Here is a 22,449-nt window from a genome sequence, read left to right as displayed (position 1 = left end):
TCACAGAATTGTAGAATTGGAAGGGAACATGAGGATCACCTAGTCGCAACCCCCTGCAGTGCAGGAATCTTTTGTCCAACATGCAGCTCAAATCCATGATTCTGAGATTAAGAGTCTCATGCTCTACCAACTGTGATATCCTTCATAGTAAATCTAGGTAAAGGGACCCCTGAGACCATTAGGTCCAGTCGTGACCGACTCTGGGGTTGCGCACTCATCTCGCTCTATAGGCCAAGGGAGCCGGTGTTTGTCCGCAGACAGCTTCCGGGTCATGTGGCCAGCATGACTAAACCACTTCTGGCGAACCAGAGCAGCGCACGGAAACGCCGTTGTGCTTCCCGCCAGAGCGGTACCTATTTATCTACTTGCACCCCGGAGTGCTTTCGAACTGCTAGGTTAGCAGGAGCAGGGACCGAGCAACGGGAACTCACCCTGTCGCGGGGATTCGAAACGCTGACCTTCTGATTGGCAAATCCTAGGCTCTGTGGTTTAACCCACAGCGCCACCCGCGTCCCTCATAGTAAATCTAGTTCATGCTAAATGAAATCTAGATGAAATGTGATGGAGGAGGGATTTCTCAAAAAAGAGTGTATAACCAGAGTCTCAAGCCTTGGATATGGTACTCCAATGTAGAATCTGATCCTAATATATGTTATAAGTGTGTACCCTCCCCCTTTAACCCCTTTTCCAGATTGTTGGCGTCTGTACAGAGGAGCTTCATGCAGCACAGCAGTGGAACGGACAGGGTATATTGGAACTGCTTCGGACTGTTCCTGTGTAAGTACAGCATTGCCAGCTGACTAAAAACAGTATTATAAATATTCTTTAAAGAAATATTGCCTGATAAAGATGAATGCAATCATAAAAGCTTATAAATTCTACACCTGGAATAAATTATGTAGTTTGGGATATCTGCATATACATTGACATGGTTTATTCTGATGTCAAAGCTCAATTTGAATTTTTCAGTCTTTTTGCTCAAAGTTTGTGGAACCTTGTTCAGACCAGTGGCTACACACCCTCAAAGAGAACTTTGGGTGCAGGGGTGCATGCTGGAGGCAAAAGTGGGCAGGGTAAGAGGCATGGGTGGGCAGAGAATACCTCTCTACATTTTGTGAGATACATTCCACCCACATCAAAGTTAAGAGGTTTCTTCACTGTCCCACCCACCCCCATCTCTCCCACTTCCATCCAGGCCAAGTAAGAAGCATTAGTACAGTTTAAGGATACTTTCCATCCAGGCAAAAGCCCTTAAGGTTTGTGTGGAGCAGAACTGGTGGGGTTATGACATTGAGAGACACATGACCTAGTTGGGAGCTCCTGAGGGTCAGATGCAGAAACCTGAAGATCTGCATTTGGGCCCCACATATGAGGTTCTCTACCTCTGCTTGGGAATGTTCGAATATCTTTTATTTTAGAAATTAAATTAATCTAGAAATTCATATTTGACCATTTGCTTTTTCTGTATTTAAAATTCCATTATCAATTTTTAACCTTTTGCCCTAGAAAAGTATTTAAGTGCTCAGGCTTTTATTTAATACAAGCCCTCCACCCTTAAACATGAATTACAGAATTTCCACTTCTAGGAACGAAAGCTGTGGAACAAAGAAGCTCAATATGAGTATTATCTGAAGAAAACTGGTTTGTCATCTGTCTTGTACAGTTTAATTCTAGAGAAGTACAAGGATTACATGACTTTTGAGGTCCTTTCCAATTCTGTACTTTTATCTTTGGACATGAATAATCTTTTTGCTAATTGTTCTCTGCTTTCGAATTGAGGGGCCATTTATATGCCGGAAGGGTAAGTCCAGTCCAGGAAGATCCCTGTCTCTCTTTGATGTTACAACCATTTTTACCCTCTTGCTGTGAGATATTGCAGTCATACGGAAAATTGGGGTCTGTTTTCTTCATGATAAATGGGAAAACAGTACAGATTACCATCCTGTAGTTAAATTGTCCATTTTCTGTAGTTGAATTAGAGGCTTAACAATAATCCAACATCTAAAAAAATGGACAGGTAGAAGTGCTAATTATTCATCCAGAACCCCAAATTTATCCCTCCTTTCTGTCCCTCATCGCATTTGCACTAAAATCATTGGAGACCTAGAAGCATTGGAGCAATGGTAGTACAGTCACTTATTTTTCTTTTTTTGATTTTGTTTATAGAGCAGGAGGCCCATGGTTGATAACAGACATGCGACGTGGAGAGACCATATTTGAAATAGATCCACACCTGCAAGTATGTAACTATTCAATCTGATCCTAGATGACAGCAGAGCATTGCTTTCTTAGTCATGAGGAACAGCTACCTTCTGATAACTGAATGTGCTCAGGATAGACTTGTTGATTACTGTCAGAAGCTGCTGGGACTCAACCTGGGTATCTTTGGAATACCGTTTCCTAGAGGCAATGGTTGTAGATCACTGATTGCCTGATCAAAGTGTGATTGGCTTCACTGAGTGTCCCTGTACTCATTTCAACAGCTTAATATTGGGCAACTGGGCCACAAGCAGCTCAGTCTCCTACCCTACTGAACCTCTATTTTCCCTGCCTTGTCTGTTTTCTAGTGCACATGTGCTTTGGAGAGGGTGGGAATGAATGGGGAAGTCACTTGCTACATGCAATTTTCTCTGCAAGTTTACAAGGTACAACAATGACAGAGTAGGGTTCCTGTGCCTTTAACAGTTGTGCAGAAATTTAGCACATGTAATTATGAAGAATTTTATATACTAACCTTCACCAGAAGGACATAATAACCAACACAGCATACTCTGGTTCTCTTCAGATCATATTGAACAACACAGCAACCATACAGTACAAAAAGCTGAAAAGCAATTACCTCTGTACAGCTCTTAATAAAGCACAATGTCAAACTGTTCATAAATACATTTAATACAGAATTTTGTTGCTGTAGTAGGAGAAGCTTACCTTTCCAAATTTGGCATTAAAAATGGCGAAACACTGCATGTGTGAGTCTGGTAGGCCAGAGTGAAATTTTCTTTCACCATGCCAAAGAGCTAAGCATATTGATTGGTGCAGCAGAGAAATAAGTTTCTTAAATGTAGTTCCATTAGAGTTGAGTGTATATGTTTGCATGTGAAAAGAAAATTTGAATAAATATTTTCTCCTTGGTTTTTACTTTAAACTGCTGCAGTTGCTTCTCCTTGTGAGGCTCCCTTCACTGCTATATTTAGCTTAACAGCATCATCTGGTGGTGAATTTTAGAAGCTGACACAAGTAATTTTCCTAAGTTGCTCTGTCTACATTTTGAATTTCTGGTTTGCATGTAATGCAGGAAAACTATGTTCAGAACTTTTCATTCAGATATTCAGATTTAACCTTGTAGAATCACTATGAGGTTGATTCTTCGACAGTCAGGCACTGTTCAAAGGGGGAAATTTGATAATCACAAGTGACGCGTGTCGGGAGGATGTATTGAGGATTCATTGAAACCTATTCTTGATGTAACAACTTTTTGCAAAATTTAGTTTTGATGAATTAAAAGCTGTGGCTCACATTTCCTTTCCTTTAGCACAATGTGGGACAGTATAAAAGCCCTTCATTTCTCAAGTGCTGACTGCCAATAAAATGTAGAATGGGGATCCCCAATTTTCCATTTGAGAACTAGAGACTCTACCTTGGGTTCCAAACACACACCACCAAGTGCTCACATGGCAACCATACAAAGGCATACACATTCCCATCTCCCCCCTGCAATTAGGTTTTTTTTGGAGGGGGGGAAGTGTTTCAGCCTGTGATATTCCTGAAGTGTTCAGCTGGGGAGGTAAGAGTTAACTGTGGCTCCTCAGCTAGGAGATCACACACACACACACACGCACAGTTTTCTCCACCCCATAAATTACATTGGGGGACAGAGGGACATGTTATGGTAGAAAGCTACTTTAAAGCCTAATTACAGTGGGGAGTGTGTGGATGTTTTGGTGGGGAGGTCACAGCTGCTTGGATGGGGGCGGGGAAGGAAAGAGTAATCCTTCCCTTCTCCAGCAGTGACAACTTCAGACTTTGCCCCTCCTTTGGAATTAGACTTCAAAGAAGCCTTTTATTATAGCCAATAGAAGGCTTCCTTGAATCTTAATCGTGGTGAGGGGGGTGGTTTCAGGGTGAGGTTCACTCCAAAGAAGAGGATTAACCCTTTCCTCCCCAGCTGTGACCCTCAAAGTCACCCTCCCCTGCTGTAATTAGCCTTGGAAAAAGTCTTCTAATGGCCACACTAGAAGGCTTTTCATTATAAGTTGTATAAATATAGAGTTTTACTATTCCATATTTTAATATTCCAGAATGGCTTTGCATTGATATTTGAAATGTGTTTATATGTCTTCAATGGAATTCATTGATTTGTAGAAATGTATGGACACTTAGGTTATCATTCCAGTTTAAAAAGTTTTTTTAATGAGGCATAAGGGTGAGTAATTGAACTATATTTTTGTTTCTGAAATAATGTTTTGCCTGTCTGGGATTTTGACTATAACGATTTCTACTTACCTTTGTCTTAGATAATAATGACTGAGCCACAGAAAAAGACTCAGTGTTGAAATGTGTCTGGCTGTTTTGTTTTTAGAAGCCCTTGTTTTTAATTGGCAGTGGCTTGTAAGTGAAAAAGAAGTGCTTATATTTATATTCATTTATACTGTTCATTTTATCTTATGGAATATTAAAAATCTATTTTTATACAGTTTAGAATTGAATGTTTTCCCTTTAACTCTGTTAAGTTGCATTTTTGTCAAGGGTAGTGGAATCTTTTTTCCTTTGTTTTCACCAGAAGGCTGCTTTGAAGCCTAATTTCAAGAAGCCGGGGTGGGGGGTGGGATGACAAGGCAGGAGTTTGAAGACTTGCGGGCATCCACAGGCTCTGTGTTGGTGAACCACAATCTAGGAAAACATACTCCATGAGGTTGTAGTTCCTGTAGTGGCACAGGTGGGATTTTGGCTTCAAAAGACTTGGCTGTTTTGGATCTTTTTTAAGCAGGACAGAGTTGATAAAGGGATTGAGACCGACGGTTCGAACCTGAGTGGTGTCAGTGCTAAGTGTGCCTGGGATGATCTTAGCCGGCCGCCAGAGGATGACGAAGACAGTAGAAGTATCTGCATTGGCACACATCCCCGACGATTGTCTGGGAAAGGTAAGAGGGAACCCGGAAAGCCACTCAGAAGGTTGTTTTCTCAGCATCACAGCTAAGTTGGATGGAGTTCTCACACTGTTGTGTTTCTAAATAGGTACAATTTGTTTACAACTTGAAATACTTGCAGTATTCCTCCATTACAACCTTGATCTTTTGTTTTCATTCGATGTCAGCATACAAAAAATATAATGTTTTTGGACTATTATAAGAAGATAGTTCCCTATTTTTAAAAAATTCTTTTTACAAGTCACATACTTGATAATCACAGGTATTTTTAAAAGTAGTAGAAGGCATGGCTAAAAGTATGAAATTGGGAGGCTGTACTGCATCAAGTTATGTATTAAAACAGGAAACCAGATATTTGGTGTGCTTTATGAGGTCTTCATTAAATTTAATATGATTATTTTATGAGCAAAGTTGCTTTGTATGGAACTTGAATTTTTTGTTATATCAAGTTAAATTCAAAGCCCAAAACTCAAGGTTTAGCTCTCCCAACCCTCTCAATTTTTGCTCATTTATTTATAGCAAACCTGAATCACTTTGTGTGCTGCTCAGCAGTTAGTGTCGGTTCTGTGGTGTTTCATCTCCCCCCACCCTGCAACTACTCTCTTTTAAAACAAACAAAATTACATTTAACTTCTTCTTCTATAGCTTCTGATTGTGGTTTGGAGGGTAAGCACCATGAATAACAACAACAACAGTAAATTTACACAAACATACACACACACCCCTGACTGGGTTGCCCAGCCACTCGGCGGCTCCCAAATCAGCCAAGAATAATTTGTCTTAGTGCAAGAAAGGAAGGAAGCCATATGAGTGGGGAAGCGTGTGAAGTTTGTTTCTAATCTTCCGGTCCATGCTCTGGAGGACCATCTGAACTGAACCTGACTCAGTTTTTTAACTATCGTTTCAGATACAGAGCAAATCCGGGAGACTCTGCGAAGGGGACTTGAGATTAACAGCAAGCCTGTTCTGCCCCCAATTAACCATCAGAGACAGAATGGACTGAATAATGACAGAGCTCCGTAAGTTTAGTCTTGTGTTTGGGTCCTGAGGTGGTGGAAGATGTGTCTAATTTGGCTTAGCCTTGGGAAAATAATGGAAGGAAAGACTGGCTTAATGTTTCTAACCTGGTGATAGTTCTTTATGCAATACTTCTGTATGGCTCACAATCTAAAAGACAGAAATTGAAAAGGGAGAATGCAACATAAAGGTAGGCTTGTGTTTTAGAGCAGGTTCAGAATTTATAGACAGATGACCAAGAATTACACAGTGAGGATCTCTGATAGTTAAGTCATCCATGGTGTTACCAGACTGACAAAGTAGATGATATAAGCAAAGTGGATGATGGCCAGATAGGAACATAGATACTAATGGGTTAAATAAACGGGGCTCTGCAAAACAGGCCTAAGTGATCTTATCAGTGGGTGGGCAGAACATAAGCATGGCAATTAACTGATATTGTTATGAAATTAATTGATATTGCTATAATTTGGCTATTATTGGGGGAATATTGATAAACTAATAAACTTAATTGCAAAAAAAGAACATAAGCATGACTACTTATGGACTGCAAGCGAGTGAGTAAATGTGGAGGCCTGTCACTGATACTTGGGGTATTTTATGTTTCTCCTGCTTGCCATTCAGTTAATAGTAGAGCCTTCTTGGAAGCATATGTTCATCCTTCCCTTCATTTGAAGGCCTTTTGCACTTCATACATGAGATTATGACCAGTGCATTAGTAGCAATAAAGAAGAGCATTGTACTCTGAAATTTGTTTGTATAACTATTATACATTGCTTTTTTATGTTTTTCCTTCGTACTCTCTTTTGTGATAGTAACGAGGAGCAGAATTTGTTCTCAAAGGTGATTCTTAGCACTGTCAGTGTCTGCTATCTGTAGATGACTCAAAGGGGTGAATTATTTTAAAAAACACTGTCTTTCCGAGGGCAAGATCTCATCTTCTACATTTGCTATTCAGTATACCTTGGAGAGGATTACATTGTTGAATCTTGTTAAAAGTCTGTGAAAAAGCATAGCCAACTCGGACTTCCCATGAGAGACAGAGCCTTAGTAACTTTATCTATAAGCACTGCATCCTGGCCAGCCATTCATATGGGTATCAGCTTAATTACATCCTTCTAGTGTGGGAATCCATTACTTGGAACATTGTGTCCATCCAGTTCAGAACCAGTTGCTCTTTATAGAGCTCTAACAGAGTCTTCTTAATCATCTTGACAGAGACCAGGACATTGCAAGGATTGTCAGAATCTCTTCCTTCTGCAGGAGTCAGAAACACTTCTGTTCAAGAGTGAGAGAACAGTTCCCCTTGGGGAGGAGAGCAAGGGATTGTTCTTACTAATTTGCAGTTCCCAAGATAGGCAGATGGTTGCCCTCCAGTATTAGATCTTTTGTTGTTGAACATGTTTTGGCCACGTAGAACTCCATATGCCTTGTTTGCTAGAAATCCTGCTCCACTGAGCAGTTTGTGCCCTTAGCAGTTAGTTTTTGCCCTGAGCAGTTTGTGGACCTGAAAGACATATATCTTCATATTTCATCTTACGCATTGCATTGATGGTTTTTTAAAAAGCGCAGTGCCCTGTTTGAGGTGGCACCAACATCAACAATTCTGCTATCTTTGGGTTGTAGCAAATTATAGTCTTACCCATTGTAAACCCATTGAAAATAATGAGCATGGCTAACTTTGATCCATTAATTTAGTTGCCCTACTCGGAGTAAAATTTAGTTGGCTACACTAAGTGTGCTATTCCTTGCAGGAATAACTTGTGGACTTTTGTGTTCTGAACTCAGGATACACAAGCTTGAATCTTGCCAGAAAGCCCACCTGGAACCAATGCAAATGATCCATTGCCAATTTGCTATTTGATTCCTGATTTAGCGGTACATTTCCTTTATTGTAGGGCTTTGTCCCTTCAAAGGAATATCAGAAGTATATATAGCTTGTCTCTACTTGCCTTCCCCAGCTTGCTCTAACCACACATCCCTAAACACGTCTGCAGATGGCTTCTCTGTTCAGGGAATAAAATATTCCTGAACACAAATGACTGAGGCTTTACGTGTGCTAGGGAGACACTTTCCCACTGCATCCCTGCCTGTTCTTCCAGAGGATAAGCTGCTGTCCATCTGGTAGAGCTGACTCAGAAACTAGCTCACTTATTAAAATACACAGGAGTGTAGCACGAGTAGCTTTGCCTTGTTTTAGTCCAGTGCCCTCATGTAAGGCATACAGGGAACAACAGAGAGAAGAACGCAAATGGAGTTTTATTGAGAGAGTGTAACAAAATGGCAATTTAATGATTAACAATAAAAGCTATCCCTGAGACAGTGGGGATGCCAGCAAAACGAACGAGAAACACATACTTCAGTGTTTCCTAGAGATGCACTGAGTCCAGGTAGTTATAATCTGATAGGCTTCACCAGCCTGGTGTCCTCCAGATGTTTTTGATACTGCTTTCACCACCCTCTGACTATTGGTTGTGCTAGTTGGTGGCAGTTGTAGTTGAAAATATTTGGAAGGCACCAGGTTGGGAAAGTCGGCCTCTGATGTACAAAGACTTACAAAAGAGTAGGGTGGTCCCAAAATGATAATTTCCAGGTACACAAAAGGAAGTTTGTTGTTGCCTGTCACAAGAAAAGAGAGGGGGTGGGGTTTTTAAAAGTTAAGTTTAGATGGGTTTTACAGTAGGAGAGTATAAATTTCATTAAATAATAATAACTGCTGCGACTACTACTACACCTACTACTACTTCCAAGTGCCTTTTGTCAGAGTTTGTTAGAACTTTAATAGCTTACTTTCATCCCTCCCCAAAAATGTATATTTTAGAACCACCCCAAAATGGTGGTGGAATATTGCTCTCAGACAACATGTGGTTTATACCCTTGTCAAAGATGCTGTTCCAGAGTGCTCTAAATACTTGTGACAGGTTGGTATACTCATTGAAAGGGAGGTTGTTTGTGATCTCAGTACCCAAGTCATAAGTCAGTTCACTGGAATAAAGAGCAGTGACATGAGTCTTGAGGGTGTTTGAATAAACTCCACAGAGGTGGTATGTACTGTTAGCAAAGAATAAGATTATGAACAAGCAAAGGAATGTGAGAGGTTGTTGTAGGATAGGTTTGATGCAGTCTAAGAAGCCTTTATTACTTGCTTTGTATTCCATACTCTCTCTCTCCACACTGTGTTTTGTCAAGCCCATACTTTCTCGTTTAATCAGAACCAGGAATTATCAAAATTCCCAGCTGTTCCATAGGTTTTGCCAATAGCAAAAAGGTCTGCTGGTATCTTGCCAGTCTTTCTCAGAGATGTAGACTTTGTATGTACAGTAGTCTGGCTGATTGTCTTTGTTATCCTCTGTTGCTTTCTGGTAAGGCTAATACCTAACAGACATTTCAGGAGGGCAACATGGTCTTTCTTAATCTTCTTAAAGATCATCCAGCCTACACTAGGGTCCTCCAACCAAGAGAGGCTGCAGCAATAGAACAGGCAGTTCTTAAGTTGTGTAATTGACAGATTTTCCCATGTAAGCTAGCTTGCTGGTCTCCTGTATGTAGGATCGCACGTCATGAAGAAAATGAAGATTCTTACCTTTTATGTTGGAATTGCATTGTACTCATCTCCTCTTCAAGAGGAATATAACTGACATGATTTGAATTGCAGATTTTTGGTGGTGTGAAATAACTAAATGAGAAGCTACGGTGCCCTACTATTTGCTTCCAGATGGTTATAGAGGAAGGGGGAACTGTGCAGATTCAGTCCTGTGTGTGTGACTGAACAGAAGAGTCTAAGAATAACAGTTAACAGGGAATATTTGTTTTCTTTCTTCTAGGTAGCCTTAGATCGCCCTCTGTTGCATAATCAATAAACTGCAATACAGTCTATGCTGGGCTGGGCTAGAGATGCGATTGCATGTCTGCATGAATGTTGCTTCTTTGGGCTTCAGATATTTAAGGAGACCTACCTCTGAACTGAGCTATTGGCCTTTTAAGCTAGTGGAAGTAAGGAAGTGATGGCATAGTGATTGTTGCCATATTCCCAGTTGCCTTACCTCCAAGGGGTGTGACAGAGAATCATTTCACATGCTTGGCTTCCAGCAACTGCTGGGAGCAAACAAGCACAGGAATCAATATCCTTTGCCATTTTACTTGATCCTATGGCACATAGTGGTGGAAAATATTCTCCTGCATTCTGCATGAATCAAATGCAGCTACTTCTCACTGTTCTGGGGGGGATTGGTGGGATGTATGTGTGCTCAGTTTGGTGGATAGCTGAAAGGACTTTCAGTTTTGTAAATGCTTTTGGATATATTCTCAGAGCTATATGAAGAACCAGTTACTGTTGATAAAGCAGGTAGTATGTGGATTAACATGAACACTAGTTATGAGTGTTCTTTCTAATTACTGTTTCAGTTTCTCTCAAAGGAAAGTTATTGAAAGGAAGAAATTTATCTAACAGAGCAATTCTAACCATGTTTACTCAGTTCTACTGAATTTGATGGGGTTCACTCCCAGGCTAGTGAGGTTATGGGGCAGCCTAAATTACTTGCAGCAGTTCTTAAACAGGCCTCTAGTATCCTCAGGTTTTGTTTTGTTTTGTTTTGTTTAAAGAAGACTTTTTTTCTGCAGCTTTCCATGCACTTGATCAGAAGCATCTGGCACTGGCCACAGAATTTACTTTTCAGATTGGACTTTGGTTTGGCCAAGGATAGTGGCACATGGTATTAGGTCTACAAACTAAGCTGAAGACAAGTTCTCTACCGGAGCAATATATCTTGCATTGCGTTTGATCTTAAACTCTTCAGAGCATACTGAAGAAGGTTATTGCTACCTGTGATGTAGGTTCTTTTCTCATTAGCCTAGTAAGTGGAGGCCTATAGACAAAATTATCAAAATTATGTTTTTGTTCATAGCACTTATTGACTCAGTGTATATGCTGAAACGTATGACTAGCAAACCTGCAAAAAGTATTCATATTGGTTACCCAGTACTCTTGCTCTCAGTTTAGAAAGGAGTTCTTAAACTATCTTATGCTAAGCCTTTCAAATAGCTTGATCCCAAGCATTTTTCACCTGCAAATAGAGCAAATTCAACCATGGCAGTGTACTGTCACGGATATGGAGACTTTTTTCAGAGTCTCAGAACCAGAACAAATCTTTAGGATTAGGGTCTTGTTAAGGGTGGTGGTTTGGATTGTTTAAGCCCACCCAGATGCAGCTAGAGCACAGTTTAGGTAGCCATGCATTGCATATTGTGTTGGAGCAAGGGCAAGGCAGATCAATGAGTAAGATGGAGAGTTAAGATATGCAGCTTCTAAGGAAAATGAGGGGAACCATGGGAGCACCTCAGATAGTCAGGATTTGAAAAATGAAAAGCGCTCTTACTTCCAGGCATCATAATATATACCATCATGGAAAAGGTTAGTTCTCTGCCTCTTGGTCAAATAAAATGCCCAAAATAATGCATAAGAGAGAACTGGTATATGTAGTAAAATTGGAGTATTAGAATGGTTGTGTATGCTGAAGCTGTATTTTATTCTTTCTGGTGCATACTTTGTGATGGATGTCAGAAGAAAGGCTAGCACGGGCACACAACTGTCAGAACTGGCAACAGTCTTAAGCATGCTTTCAGCATAATGGGCTGGTATGAAATGCCCTGGCTCAGAGTAGCAAAGATCAGCCAGACTTCTTAATTTTCTCAGTACAATAAATCCTGCACCAGAAACCTTAACATATTTAAAGCTGCCTCTGCATCCCACTAGAAATCTAGGAGATGTAGATCAAACCGATGGTCTCGATACCTCAAAATGGGATTAGAAATAAAAGGGTGGGTGCCAGTTCTACTCCTGAGTAGGATCTAGTTGTATGTAACTCAAATTATTTTTCATGTATCTGTTAAACACCTTTTCTCAGTTAGAATGTTCTAAAGACCATTTGTAGTCTGTGATACAACATGGAATTAGTGTGAGTGCACCATTTGTTCAGGTGAAGCACAGGGAAGTTGTGTGGTATGAGAATCTAAAAGCAGTTTAAATAATGGGCTAACCAAAGCAATATTCTAGGCAGTAAGGCTTTCTCAACTATGAATATGGCAAAATTGAAGTATAAATGTCTTACTCAGCTTAATAGCGCTCAAATGCTGTATTTTTTCCAGTTCAGTTGTGAAGTGGAGGAGACTGACTTTCACAGTGCCAAGGTTGTTGCACTACATGCAAGTTAAACTCTACTAACATCCAATTATCATTTTCCTGTTTGCTGAATTGTCCTATCCTAGCATATAAAATGGACATAGTGTCAGTTAAAATGTAGCATCGAACTGTGGTTTGGCATTATATTATTGAGCCTTGAATTTGTGTGGTTAGATTCCTTCTTCAGCTGCCTGTGAACTCTGCTTTGCTTGCAATCTCTGGCTTTTGCAAAGCAGAATTTGTCTGGTTTGGATAAAATTGCAAAATATAGTTTGCTGCAAAGTAAGAGTTTGCAAGGAGTTCTGTGTCTGCGGTAGTTTTGTGCATGTGACTTTTTTATTTTAAACCAAGAATGGAATGGTTAAACTTTGTGTAGCAAGTAAATGTTGGAATATCTCCAAGGGTCTAAAGATTTTTACAAACTAGCATAAAGGGATGCTGATTTCAGCCATCCATTTCTAATGTGGCAAGAGGACCAACGGTGGTTGCAGGTTTGTGCATGTGGTCATGGCATGTTTTAACCAGGTTGTTTCTTCAGTCATTTTGCATATAGTAAAAAGATAAGGAGATGCTGCAGTATGTGGTTTTGCTGCAAGTTACCAGTTTGGCCAACTGCTGCACAAGCCTAGTGCCAAAGTCTAATGTGGCTGCAGCTAACAGCACTGCGGCTAACAGCACTGTTGTTCATCTCAGTTCACAAGATTTAAAAACCAATTCAGGCTGTTGGTAAGAACAGAAGATGGGGGAAGAAATAGTTGAAAGTCAGCAAAAGTCACCTTGGTAACTGCAGCATTACACTCGCTCAGAATGAAGAGACTTCAAACATGACTACAAACAGCTTTAAAGAAACAAAAAGAATTTAATCATCTAAAGAATTAATCTGACAACTGCCCACACTTACACCTCCCACAATCCTTCAATCACTAGGGAATGAGCTTTAATCTCAGATTCCCCTCCAGTTCCATAAAATGCTAGATATGCAGTCTTCAAACTGGGGCATTTCCGGCACACTGCTCTCATTCAAATGCTCTCCCTCTCCTAACACAGCAGCCTTGGCTTTTGTCAGTTTTTTGTTTCATTTCTTTCTGGATGCAAACCGAGGATCATGAATTATTTGTGTTGGTTGGGTGAAGCATTCAGTCTGGTGGAGATGTTTACAATATTTTTATGTGCTAGTTACTGCAAAAAAGAAAACTTGCGCCACCTTTTACTAACGCTTTTGGGAAGGAGCAGGGAGAGGCCAAGATGGGTGGTCACAAAAATACAAGTAATTGAAACAAAAGGCATGCTTAATTGTCATTTTTAAAGCTATAATTTTTAGATAAAAGAGAGTGCAGTAATGAATTATTGGGTTCCTCCCCTCCCACACTGATTCCCCCCCCCCCCCACTATCTAGGTTGCCTTCTTTTCCAAAGGCCAGGCATGGATTTTCATTCATGCTTGAAGAATGTGAAAATCTCCTGCATACTTGGTTTTCAGCTTAGTGTGTAGGTTATTGAACTTCTAATGTGTGGGTGGCCCTTCCAGTACCCTCCCATTCAAAGGTTGGCAAGGCAAAGAGAAGGGCCTTCACTTAGGAGACAAATTATATGGGGAATTCTACGCTTCCGGAGTCACTCTGTAAAGAAAATCTCTTGGTTTAACAGTTAGAACCAGCAAATCTGAATCACATATGGGTTACGGGGAGCTTATTGCAGGGACTTAATATATTGTCATGTTTTGAGAAGAAGCTCATCAGGATGTGGTCAAGCCAGGAAATGAGGCACAGTTCAGGTTAGGGGAACAGACTTCTGGAATACTGGAGCAGGCCGAGCTTTAAGGAGGAAATTGCAGCAGCAAAAGGCATGTGGAGGTTTCATGGACTTTTAAATCTGTTCTGTTCATTTTTCTGAGAAAGAAAAGTACCGTATTTTTCTCTCTATTAGACGCACCAGACGATTGGACGCACCTAGTTTTTAGGGGAGGAAAATAAGAACGCAAAGCATCCTGAGCTTAGAGGGAGCGCTCCTCCATCTTCGCTCAGGAGGCTTTGTGGGGCTACCCCTGAAGCCAGGAAAGCAAGCGGGATCGGTGCGCACCGATCCCTCTTGCCCTCCTGGCTTCAGCAAAAGCAAGCCTACTGGCTTTCCTCCCGCAGGAGCCGCGCACTCTGTCCCTTCTCCCACCTCCTGCAAAAGCCAGGGATAGCTGCGCGAAGCCTCCGCAGGGCAGCGGGATGAAGGCTCCCCACTCCCTTGCGGAGACTTTATGCCGTGGCTAAGCCAGAAGTTAGAACAGCCAGCGGGATCCCGCTTGCTGTCCTGGCTTCTTTAGCTGCGCGCAGCTTCTCTGGCCGGGAGAGGCTGCGCGCGGCTATGGCTTAAGCCAAGACAGCCAGTGGGATGATTCCCGCTCGCTGTCCTGGCTTCTTCTTTAGCCGCGTGCCTTCATCCCCTGCCCAGGAGAGGCTGCGCGCAGCTGAGGCTCCCCCAAGGGCCGCGCTCCCTTTAAAGATCACACAGAGTGTGTGTGCAGCTCTTTAAAGGGAGCGCTGAGCAGAGCCTCCCGCCTGTATTCGATGCATAAGACACACACACATTTCCCCTTACTTTTTAGGAGGGGAAATGTGCATCTTATAGAGCAAAAAATATGGTACATAAATATCCCTTGTTATGCTAACAGCCTATTCTGTATCAGTCCAGAATGAATGCTGGAATATGTAACTATAATGTAACCTGTGATCAGATACACAACATATGCTGTTGATAGTGGTGCAGCTACACTCTTGCCAGAAAAAGATACGGGCTTCTGAAGCTGCAGAGACACCTTTAAACAATAGTATTGGAATATTCTATTGATCTATGACATTCTGTGGACCCAGCTACAGCGATTCTGGATGCATAACACTGTATTTGGACAACATGGCATTTGCATTCTGGTCATTGTTGTTTTATGTATAGTTTGGTGGTCTGGTCAATAGCAGCCCCTGTCTCAGTAAGATGAATGAACCTGATCTTGTGATTAGGGCTTGGTGATGGAGGAGTTGGCACTGAAGCACAATTCATGTGAGCAAGTTAACACTAGAGCACAATCTACAGTAAGAACAGTTCTATCTGGGGGTTTTGTAAACAGAAGCACAGCTACGTAAATCTAAGTGGATACAGTTATTTCCATTATGCGCTAGAACTCCTGTGGTTTAGGGTTCTCTCAGCAGTGGACCTCATACAAAAACATAATGTGAGCCTAATCCCCAAAACTTGTAAATTTACTTGTAAATTGCTGTCTGGAGAAACACACAGCTGCCATTATTACTGATTTAACACTAGAGCCAAATATATTGTCACAGTTGGAGCATCAGAGTATAAGCATGAATTCTGCCCTTTTTTTAGCATTACGATGAATACTTAATCTCATTTTTTCTTATAACTACAGAGTAAAGACAGTTTGGTTCCAGTGTGCATAAGGTTTGCAACTGTTTTCTTAGCTTGCAACTTAGGGATGAAAATTTTCTCCATCACTATTTACCGTATTTTCCCGTGTATAGGACGCCCCCATGTATAAGACTCCCCCTATTTTGGGGGACTCCAAATTAAGAAAACACTCTTTAGCACTACCTGTGTATAAGACAAGCCCCAATTGTAAACCTAATTTTCTGGTAAAAACCCCCCTAGTCTTATACATGGAAAAATATGGTAATTTGTATGCCGTCTTTCCATACTTAAAACCATGCTCAAGACGGCTTACACGTGAAAAGATTTATATAATTACAAACATAACAAAAGTAGTCAAAAACAATGAATAAAGCATATCAAAAGTACACAACCATTATTGAACAATTTCTGCATAAATAAGATGTAAACATAAACATACAAAAAATAATATAACAGCACCAAAAAAAACCAGCAATCCCTCCTAAACAATGCCCCAACCCAAGAGTCTATTCAGCAGCCTCAGCTTTTGTAGCTGGAGTCAGTCAGTCGGCTCTGCCCTCCCAAGCCAGGTGGAACAGGCTAGTAAGGCAGGGAGCAAGTCTTCCACGACTCACAGCCAAAATTTGATATTCTTCTGGTGACTATATGCTGCTTTTAGGAGTTAGTGTCAGATAAATAGAATGTGTGGGTAGCAGGATAATTTTGCTAAATGTATATTGGAGATCAAGAAAGCTTAACTTAGTGGTCAATTGGCTGTTCAGTTATTTTAGAACAAAATGATAAACTGCCAAACTCATTATTCAAGATATTCAAGAGTCTGCTCCATGCTATGGTTGGTTTTTTAAAAAACAACAACAACAAAGCCCCCACCTATACATCAGTGCAGTTCTGTATCCTATCTAGTTTGAAAGCATTTGGTGGGGAGTGAAATGTATTTTCTCCAGAGGTTCCAGCTGTATCAACCTGAATGTTCTATGACCCACATGGCAACAGTTCTGAAATGGTGGGCTGGAATAAATCAGTGAGTCATAGAAGACATCCTTCTCTGCACTTCTTGCCAGGGTTCATTAAATTGGGTGGGGAATCTCTGGCCTCTCTCCCCATCCATATTTCTCACTAGCCCTGCTCTGTACCCTGATCAAGTGCTTTTGCCTCGGAGGAATGTGTCCTTGCCATTTCTTCTGGTTGTCAGAGTGGAGATGTGTAGAAATCTCTGAGTTGTACATAGTTGGGATATAGCCTGTTATAAGAAAGGTAAGAGTCACATCCATTACTCTACTTGCTTTTGGATCTGGCTGTATGCATGACTGGCATGAACACCCTGGAAGGTTGCCCAAGGGAATCTGTGGCCTTTTGTTGAAAAGTATTCCCCATGCTTGCCTTAGATGAAATCACAAAGGGTTTTGTTCACATCTTTCTTCACTATTTGCATGGAGAGATTTATTCCCTTTTTTCACCCTTAGATTATAGTAATCTAAATCAGGGTAGGGAACCAGTGGCCCTTCAAATGTTGTCTGGCTCTTCTATCGGCCCCAACCAGGGTGGCCAATAACCAGGAATGTTAGGAGCTAGAGTCCAGCAATATCCAGAGAACCGTAGCTTCCCCATCCTTTCTTTATGCCTTCCGTCTATTAAAGAATGGCTAGTATCTTATAGATAGGTTGGCATTAATAAAACTTTTACCGGCTTAGGTGTGATTCTTTCCACTGGATTTGTGCCTCACTGGGGAAACTGGCAGTAAGTGTTGAGGAAGGGTTGACAAAGTTTTCCAAATCCAAACTTTTGCGAAGAATCATGACCATGTTTGTCAGGGTTGTATAACCTGAAGGCAGTAGCTATGGCTATTTATTGCATGTGAACAACCGGCTACAGAGAAGTGATCCAATGTCATGTCCCTCCTGGAGGAATCCTTTTTGAGGGCTCACATGGAGTTCCTGAAGCTAAAATCACAATGGTGCAGTCTTTGGCAATGGCTCTTGAAGGAGTTCTGTTGATTCTGTGCCCTCGGGACAGGTAACCCCATCTTTGTCTTAGAGACAGTTGCCAAGTGGCCACCTAGTCCTCAAGAGTGCAGGTACCTAATGGTGCAGAATTGGTCAATCTCCAGCTGCAGGTACCTGCCTGAGAAATAAAGTATCCACTTGAGCAAAGAGATATTTGAGAATAAGCCACTCTTCACAAGTCGGGGCTCTGAAGACTTGAGGCTTAAAAGCCTTCAGTTCTAGACAGAGTCCTGGAACAATGTGTGTACCAGCTCCTAGACTTAAATATCCCCTGATTACCAAACTGTTCGCTAGGACCTCTAGCTACCACCCTGATGTTTGGACTTGAGACTGCCTTCAGATCTTGCTTCTCATTCTGACCTTGTGTTTGGACCTCAGACTGCCTTCAGACTGTGCTCCTGATATACACCTTCGCTAATTCCCATATGTAAATCAAGCAGCACTGGAAGAACTGACCAGATCTCTTTAAAATTCCATATAACAGTGATTGAAACTTTGCTTATAAGGCAACCAGACTTGTCGAGTACCACTTAGGGAGACGTTTCAAGTCTTCAGGTACCGTTGTGTGTGAATGTATATTTGAATCAATACTAAGTGTTAACAGACATGGTCATTCTTCCTTTAGTGACTCCATCATCACAGATGATGTCTAGAGGCATCAGTAACTTCTCACACTGATTCTAAGCTCACTATGATAATAAAATTGGCAGTAAGGTTGTTTCTACATTGAAGAGGATATGCACAGTGCCTTATAAGATGCCTGTAAAAATAGGCCATCTGTGATAGGATCTGGCTAGGCTGTGCAGTGAAAAATCCTCTGGAAAATATGCCTGTGGGTCTTTAACTGTGAAAAGGCAATATTATGAATATTTACTTGTGAATCATCCTATTTTACTCAGCGGGACATGCATGCTACATACATCTTGGCTATGTGAGAGGTTGGATGACTTAACAAATTTATGTAGGCATACAAATATTAATATGGATACTGCAGGAGCTTGGCTCTAGCAGGTTCCCAATATTTTCATGGTATGCTACCATCTCTAAGTGATTCCTCCAGCAGGGAAATGACATCAGGTCACTTCTCAGACGGATGTTCACATGCAGTGCATATAGCTCAGTGGTGCTTATAACCCCAAGGTTGCAGGTTCAGTCCCCGTAAGGGACAGCTGCATATTCCTGCATTGCAGGGTGTTGGATGAGAAGATCCTCAGGGTCCCTTCCAACTCTACAATTCTATGATTCTATATTCCCAACCCATAGCTATTACCTTCAGGTTATACAATCCTGACAAATGTCTTCATGATTTTTTGCAAAAGCTTGGATTTGAATTTTTTTGTCAACCCTTCCTCGACACTTCTGGCCAGTTTCCCCAGTGAGGCACCAATCGAAAGAATCACAAGACCTAAGCGTAGCCTGGATACTAGAAAGTATCTTTAAAAAATATAGATCATACTAAAATGAGAGTGTAGCCATTTTCAGGTGCCTCAAAGTCCTGAAACTTGTGAGATGAGGCAGCAGGAACAAGTGTGTTCGTTTCATCCCCCACCCTGCCTCTCTCTATTTTTTTGCCTTCTGCCTTGGGAAAGGAGAATGTCTGTCTGCAGTGGGAAGGCTTTTGTATCTGTAGTGGCTTCCTGTGTCTATTGGAATGCTTTCATAGGTTTGAAGGTAATAGTGGTGGACCTAGCACATTTTATATTACTGCCCCCCCCATGCTTCCTGTAACCACTTTGGAGCACATGAAGATGGATTTTTGGATGGATTTCCCCCCTAAACTGATTTTTGAATTCTGAATTTATTGTTATTCATGTTTTATACTGTGTTTTATGCTGTTTTTTGTTGCATCAATTAAGTGTTTTAAATTTGTTGTAAGCCGCCCTTAGCCCGGTTTTCTGAAACGGGAAGGGCGGGGTATAAATAAATTATTATTATTATTATTATTATTATTATTATTATTTATTAGAGCTGGAGAATAAGCTGCCTGTGAGCCAGAATTACTGGATCAAAATAGCATGTGATATGCTGGAATATTAAGTTGGAGGGTAGAACATAGTGTACTTTTGCTGAGGATGGTTGCATACAGCCATGCTCCTCTCTGCTGGAAAAGTGTGTTGTCCATTTTCCAGGGCACAGCTGTCTGCCTTTGCCATTAATAAAAAATCTTCTTTACAAAGTGATGTAAAGCAAAGTATTGGTCTTGGGCTCTAAATTCACGCCTATGTTTTTCTTTCTCTTAGGAGTCGGAAGGACAGCCTAGAAAGTGAAAGCTCAGCAACAATTATTCCTCATGAGTTGATTCGCACAAGACAGCTTGAGAGTGTGCACCTGAAATTCAACCAGGAATCAGGAGCATTGATTCCACTTTGTTTAAGGTGAGTAGTCAGCCTGGTTCGCTCAGTTGGTTAGAGCGTGGTGCTGATAACTCCAAGGTTGCAGGTTCAAACCCTGTATGGGATGGCTGCATATTCTTGCATTGCAGGGCATTGGACGAGATGATCCTCGGTGTTGATTCCAACTATAATTATGCGAACTACAGCTTTCTGTGAACTACCACCCTCTTGCTACTGTCACTTCAAGCACACTGTCACCATTTAACAAGGCATTTTGTCCACGTGACATTCACTTGTGAATGTACATGCTAATAATAATGCACTGGTACACAAGGCACTGCTTTTATCATACTTTAGTCCAATATACAGCCCTGTATCGATAGAATCCTAAGTAATTGTCAGCTGATTTGATTGATTTATGAAAGATTGTGTATTGCAGTTAGTGAGGAAGAGTACGATTGAGTGTGGTTATCGAAAGTGGAGTTTTGGTATGGAATTGCTTTCACTTGAGCTCCCTTATAACACACTCAGTAGTGTAGGAGCTAATTCCCTGTGGTGTGAACCCATGAGGCTGCACTATGCTCATCAGTATTGAAACTGAAACACAGGTCAAATCTAAGTTGTCGTCTTCTTTTTTACCCAGGGCCAAAATAGTCAGCAAGGGTCTTAATCATAGGTTCCTGTGGTCATGTTATGTTCACCCGCTTATGCCTTATATGAATTTAGAGTAATGTGCTTACATGCTGTGAGACTTGAGTAGTTTAGTGCTTATGATATAGCAGTGTGTCACATGGAGAAGATACTGTGGATTTAGAAATCACATTTATGAGTGTTTATATTTACTCTTCCAGGGGCAGACTATTACATGGACGGCACTTTACATACAAAAGTATTACGGGAGATACAGCAATCACTTTTGTGTCAACAGGAGTTGAAGGGGCCTTTGCTACAGAGGAGCATCCATATGCAGCACATGGGCCTTGGTTACAAGTAAGAGCTCTCTCATCCTCTTTCCATCTTGCTGCAGTCATTCCTTCCTTCTTCCCAAAAGAACATTTCTTCACTTCATTTTGCTATATTATTTTAAGGCCAAGGAAGCCTTTGCATTCTGCTGCAGTTTCTTTTGAAGTGTTTAGGAAAGAGAATTTAAAGCCAAAAAGTAATGGCAGTCTCTAATACTCTCTTCTGTGTAAACAGCAATTTTCTCTCCCAGAATCCCAGAACATTTTACAAACTCTGCATCCTCTCTTACCACTCTGCACCCTCTCTTACCACTGCAATGCAGCTACCTCTTGTAGTTACTGTTTTTGAACAGCACAATGCAGCCTAGAAGATAAGGTTACAATACTTGAACCCTTGAAAAACTCAAAAGGAAAATCAAAACTGCAGAAATGGGAACCTTGCAAAATGATCTTCGCCTAGGGCGCTGTTGTAAAGAGGCCTGGTTTTTGAGGAGAGAGGCACAGAATTCCTCTTCCCTTAAGATGAAACTGTAACACACTTTTGATTTAAGAGTTTTTTTCTTAAGATATCCACAACATGAATTCCTAGAAATGATAGCACTCCTCCCAGCCCCTTTGTACACCGGGTATGTTTCACCCTTCCTAAAATCCTGCCATCATAACTGCGTACATCCTCTAGGATGAGCTAGTGGGGGCAGGAAATAGAGGAACTATTTGAAACAACTGAGTGAAATCCATGCCTATGAAGGATGGAACTCTGCATGGCTTCTGTATCTCACAGTTAGGTTAGGACTCTTTCTTGTCTTGAAATACTTTCAAAGGCTGTAGCTTTGTGTATATAATCTACAACTAGTTAAGAAAAGGACAGGAAATTTAGATGTGTGGCCATTTCTGCCCCCTCACATTTTTCAAGATGCATTTCTTTTCTAAGAACCCTTCAGTTCTTTGCTCCTGTAGGTGTCACAATTGGGCTGGGTATAAACTTTTTTTAAAAAAAAAAATTATTAAGGCATATGAGCTTGATACACTTTTAGAACATGTTGAAGAGCTGTAGGAAGTCCCTGTCAGCTTGTTTTCTGAGAAATGGATTCGCTTTCCCAGCACACTAATGATTTAGGATAGACACTCAAAAGATCCAGTCCATTGTTCTGGTTCTTGTATTATTGCCTGTGGCCTCTGAATATTTGCTCCATATAATGGATTTTTAGGATTTGTCCATGTGGAAATGTATTGAAGAGCCCTGTATAGCTTCTCAGTTAGTGCTCTGGCTGTTAAGAAAGCACAGACGGAAAGTACAGACCCTTTTCAGAATAGACAAAGAATGATCTACATTTGCTGGTTGTGGGTGTGGCATTTTTGGAAATAACCTTACCCAGTTTCATGCACCTCTGGCCGTCCT

At 41.1% G+C, this 22,449-nt stretch overlaps 1 protein-coding gene across 2 annotated transcripts in view; it reads left to right on the top strand.

The window, feature by feature from the left end:
• Positions 1 to 22,449, top strand: part of SUFU (SUFU negative regulator of hedgehog signaling) — a 71,244-nt gene that overhangs the window by 26,093 nt on the left and 22,702 nt on the right. The window contains exons 5-10 of one of the 2 annotated variants that reach the window (XM_081864003.1): positions 692 to 777; positions 2,167 to 2,239; positions 4,988 to 5,141; positions 6,055 to 6,166; positions 19,996 to 20,130; positions 20,940 to 21,078. In XM_081864003.1, the coding sequence (XP_081720129.1) occupies positions 692 to 777; positions 2,167 to 2,239; positions 4,988 to 5,141; positions 6,055 to 6,166; positions 19,996 to 20,130; positions 20,940 to 21,078 (699 nt within the window). Of the gene's footprint in view, positions 1 to 691; positions 778 to 2,166; positions 2,240 to 4,984; positions 5,142 to 6,054; positions 6,167 to 19,995; positions 20,131 to 20,939; positions 21,079 to 22,449 lie in introns of both variants that reach the window. The other variant, XM_081864002.1, reaches the window with a different exon arrangement.

This window comes from Podarcis erhardii (genome assembly GCF_964252035.2).
Source record: "Podarcis erhardii genome assembly, chromosome: 5".
NCBI lineage: Eukaryota > Metazoa > Chordata > Lepidosauria > Squamata > Lacertidae > Podarcis > Podarcis erhardii.
The sequence above is the reverse complement of the archived record's forward strand: the minus strand, read 5'-3'. Positions and strand labels throughout refer to the sequence as shown.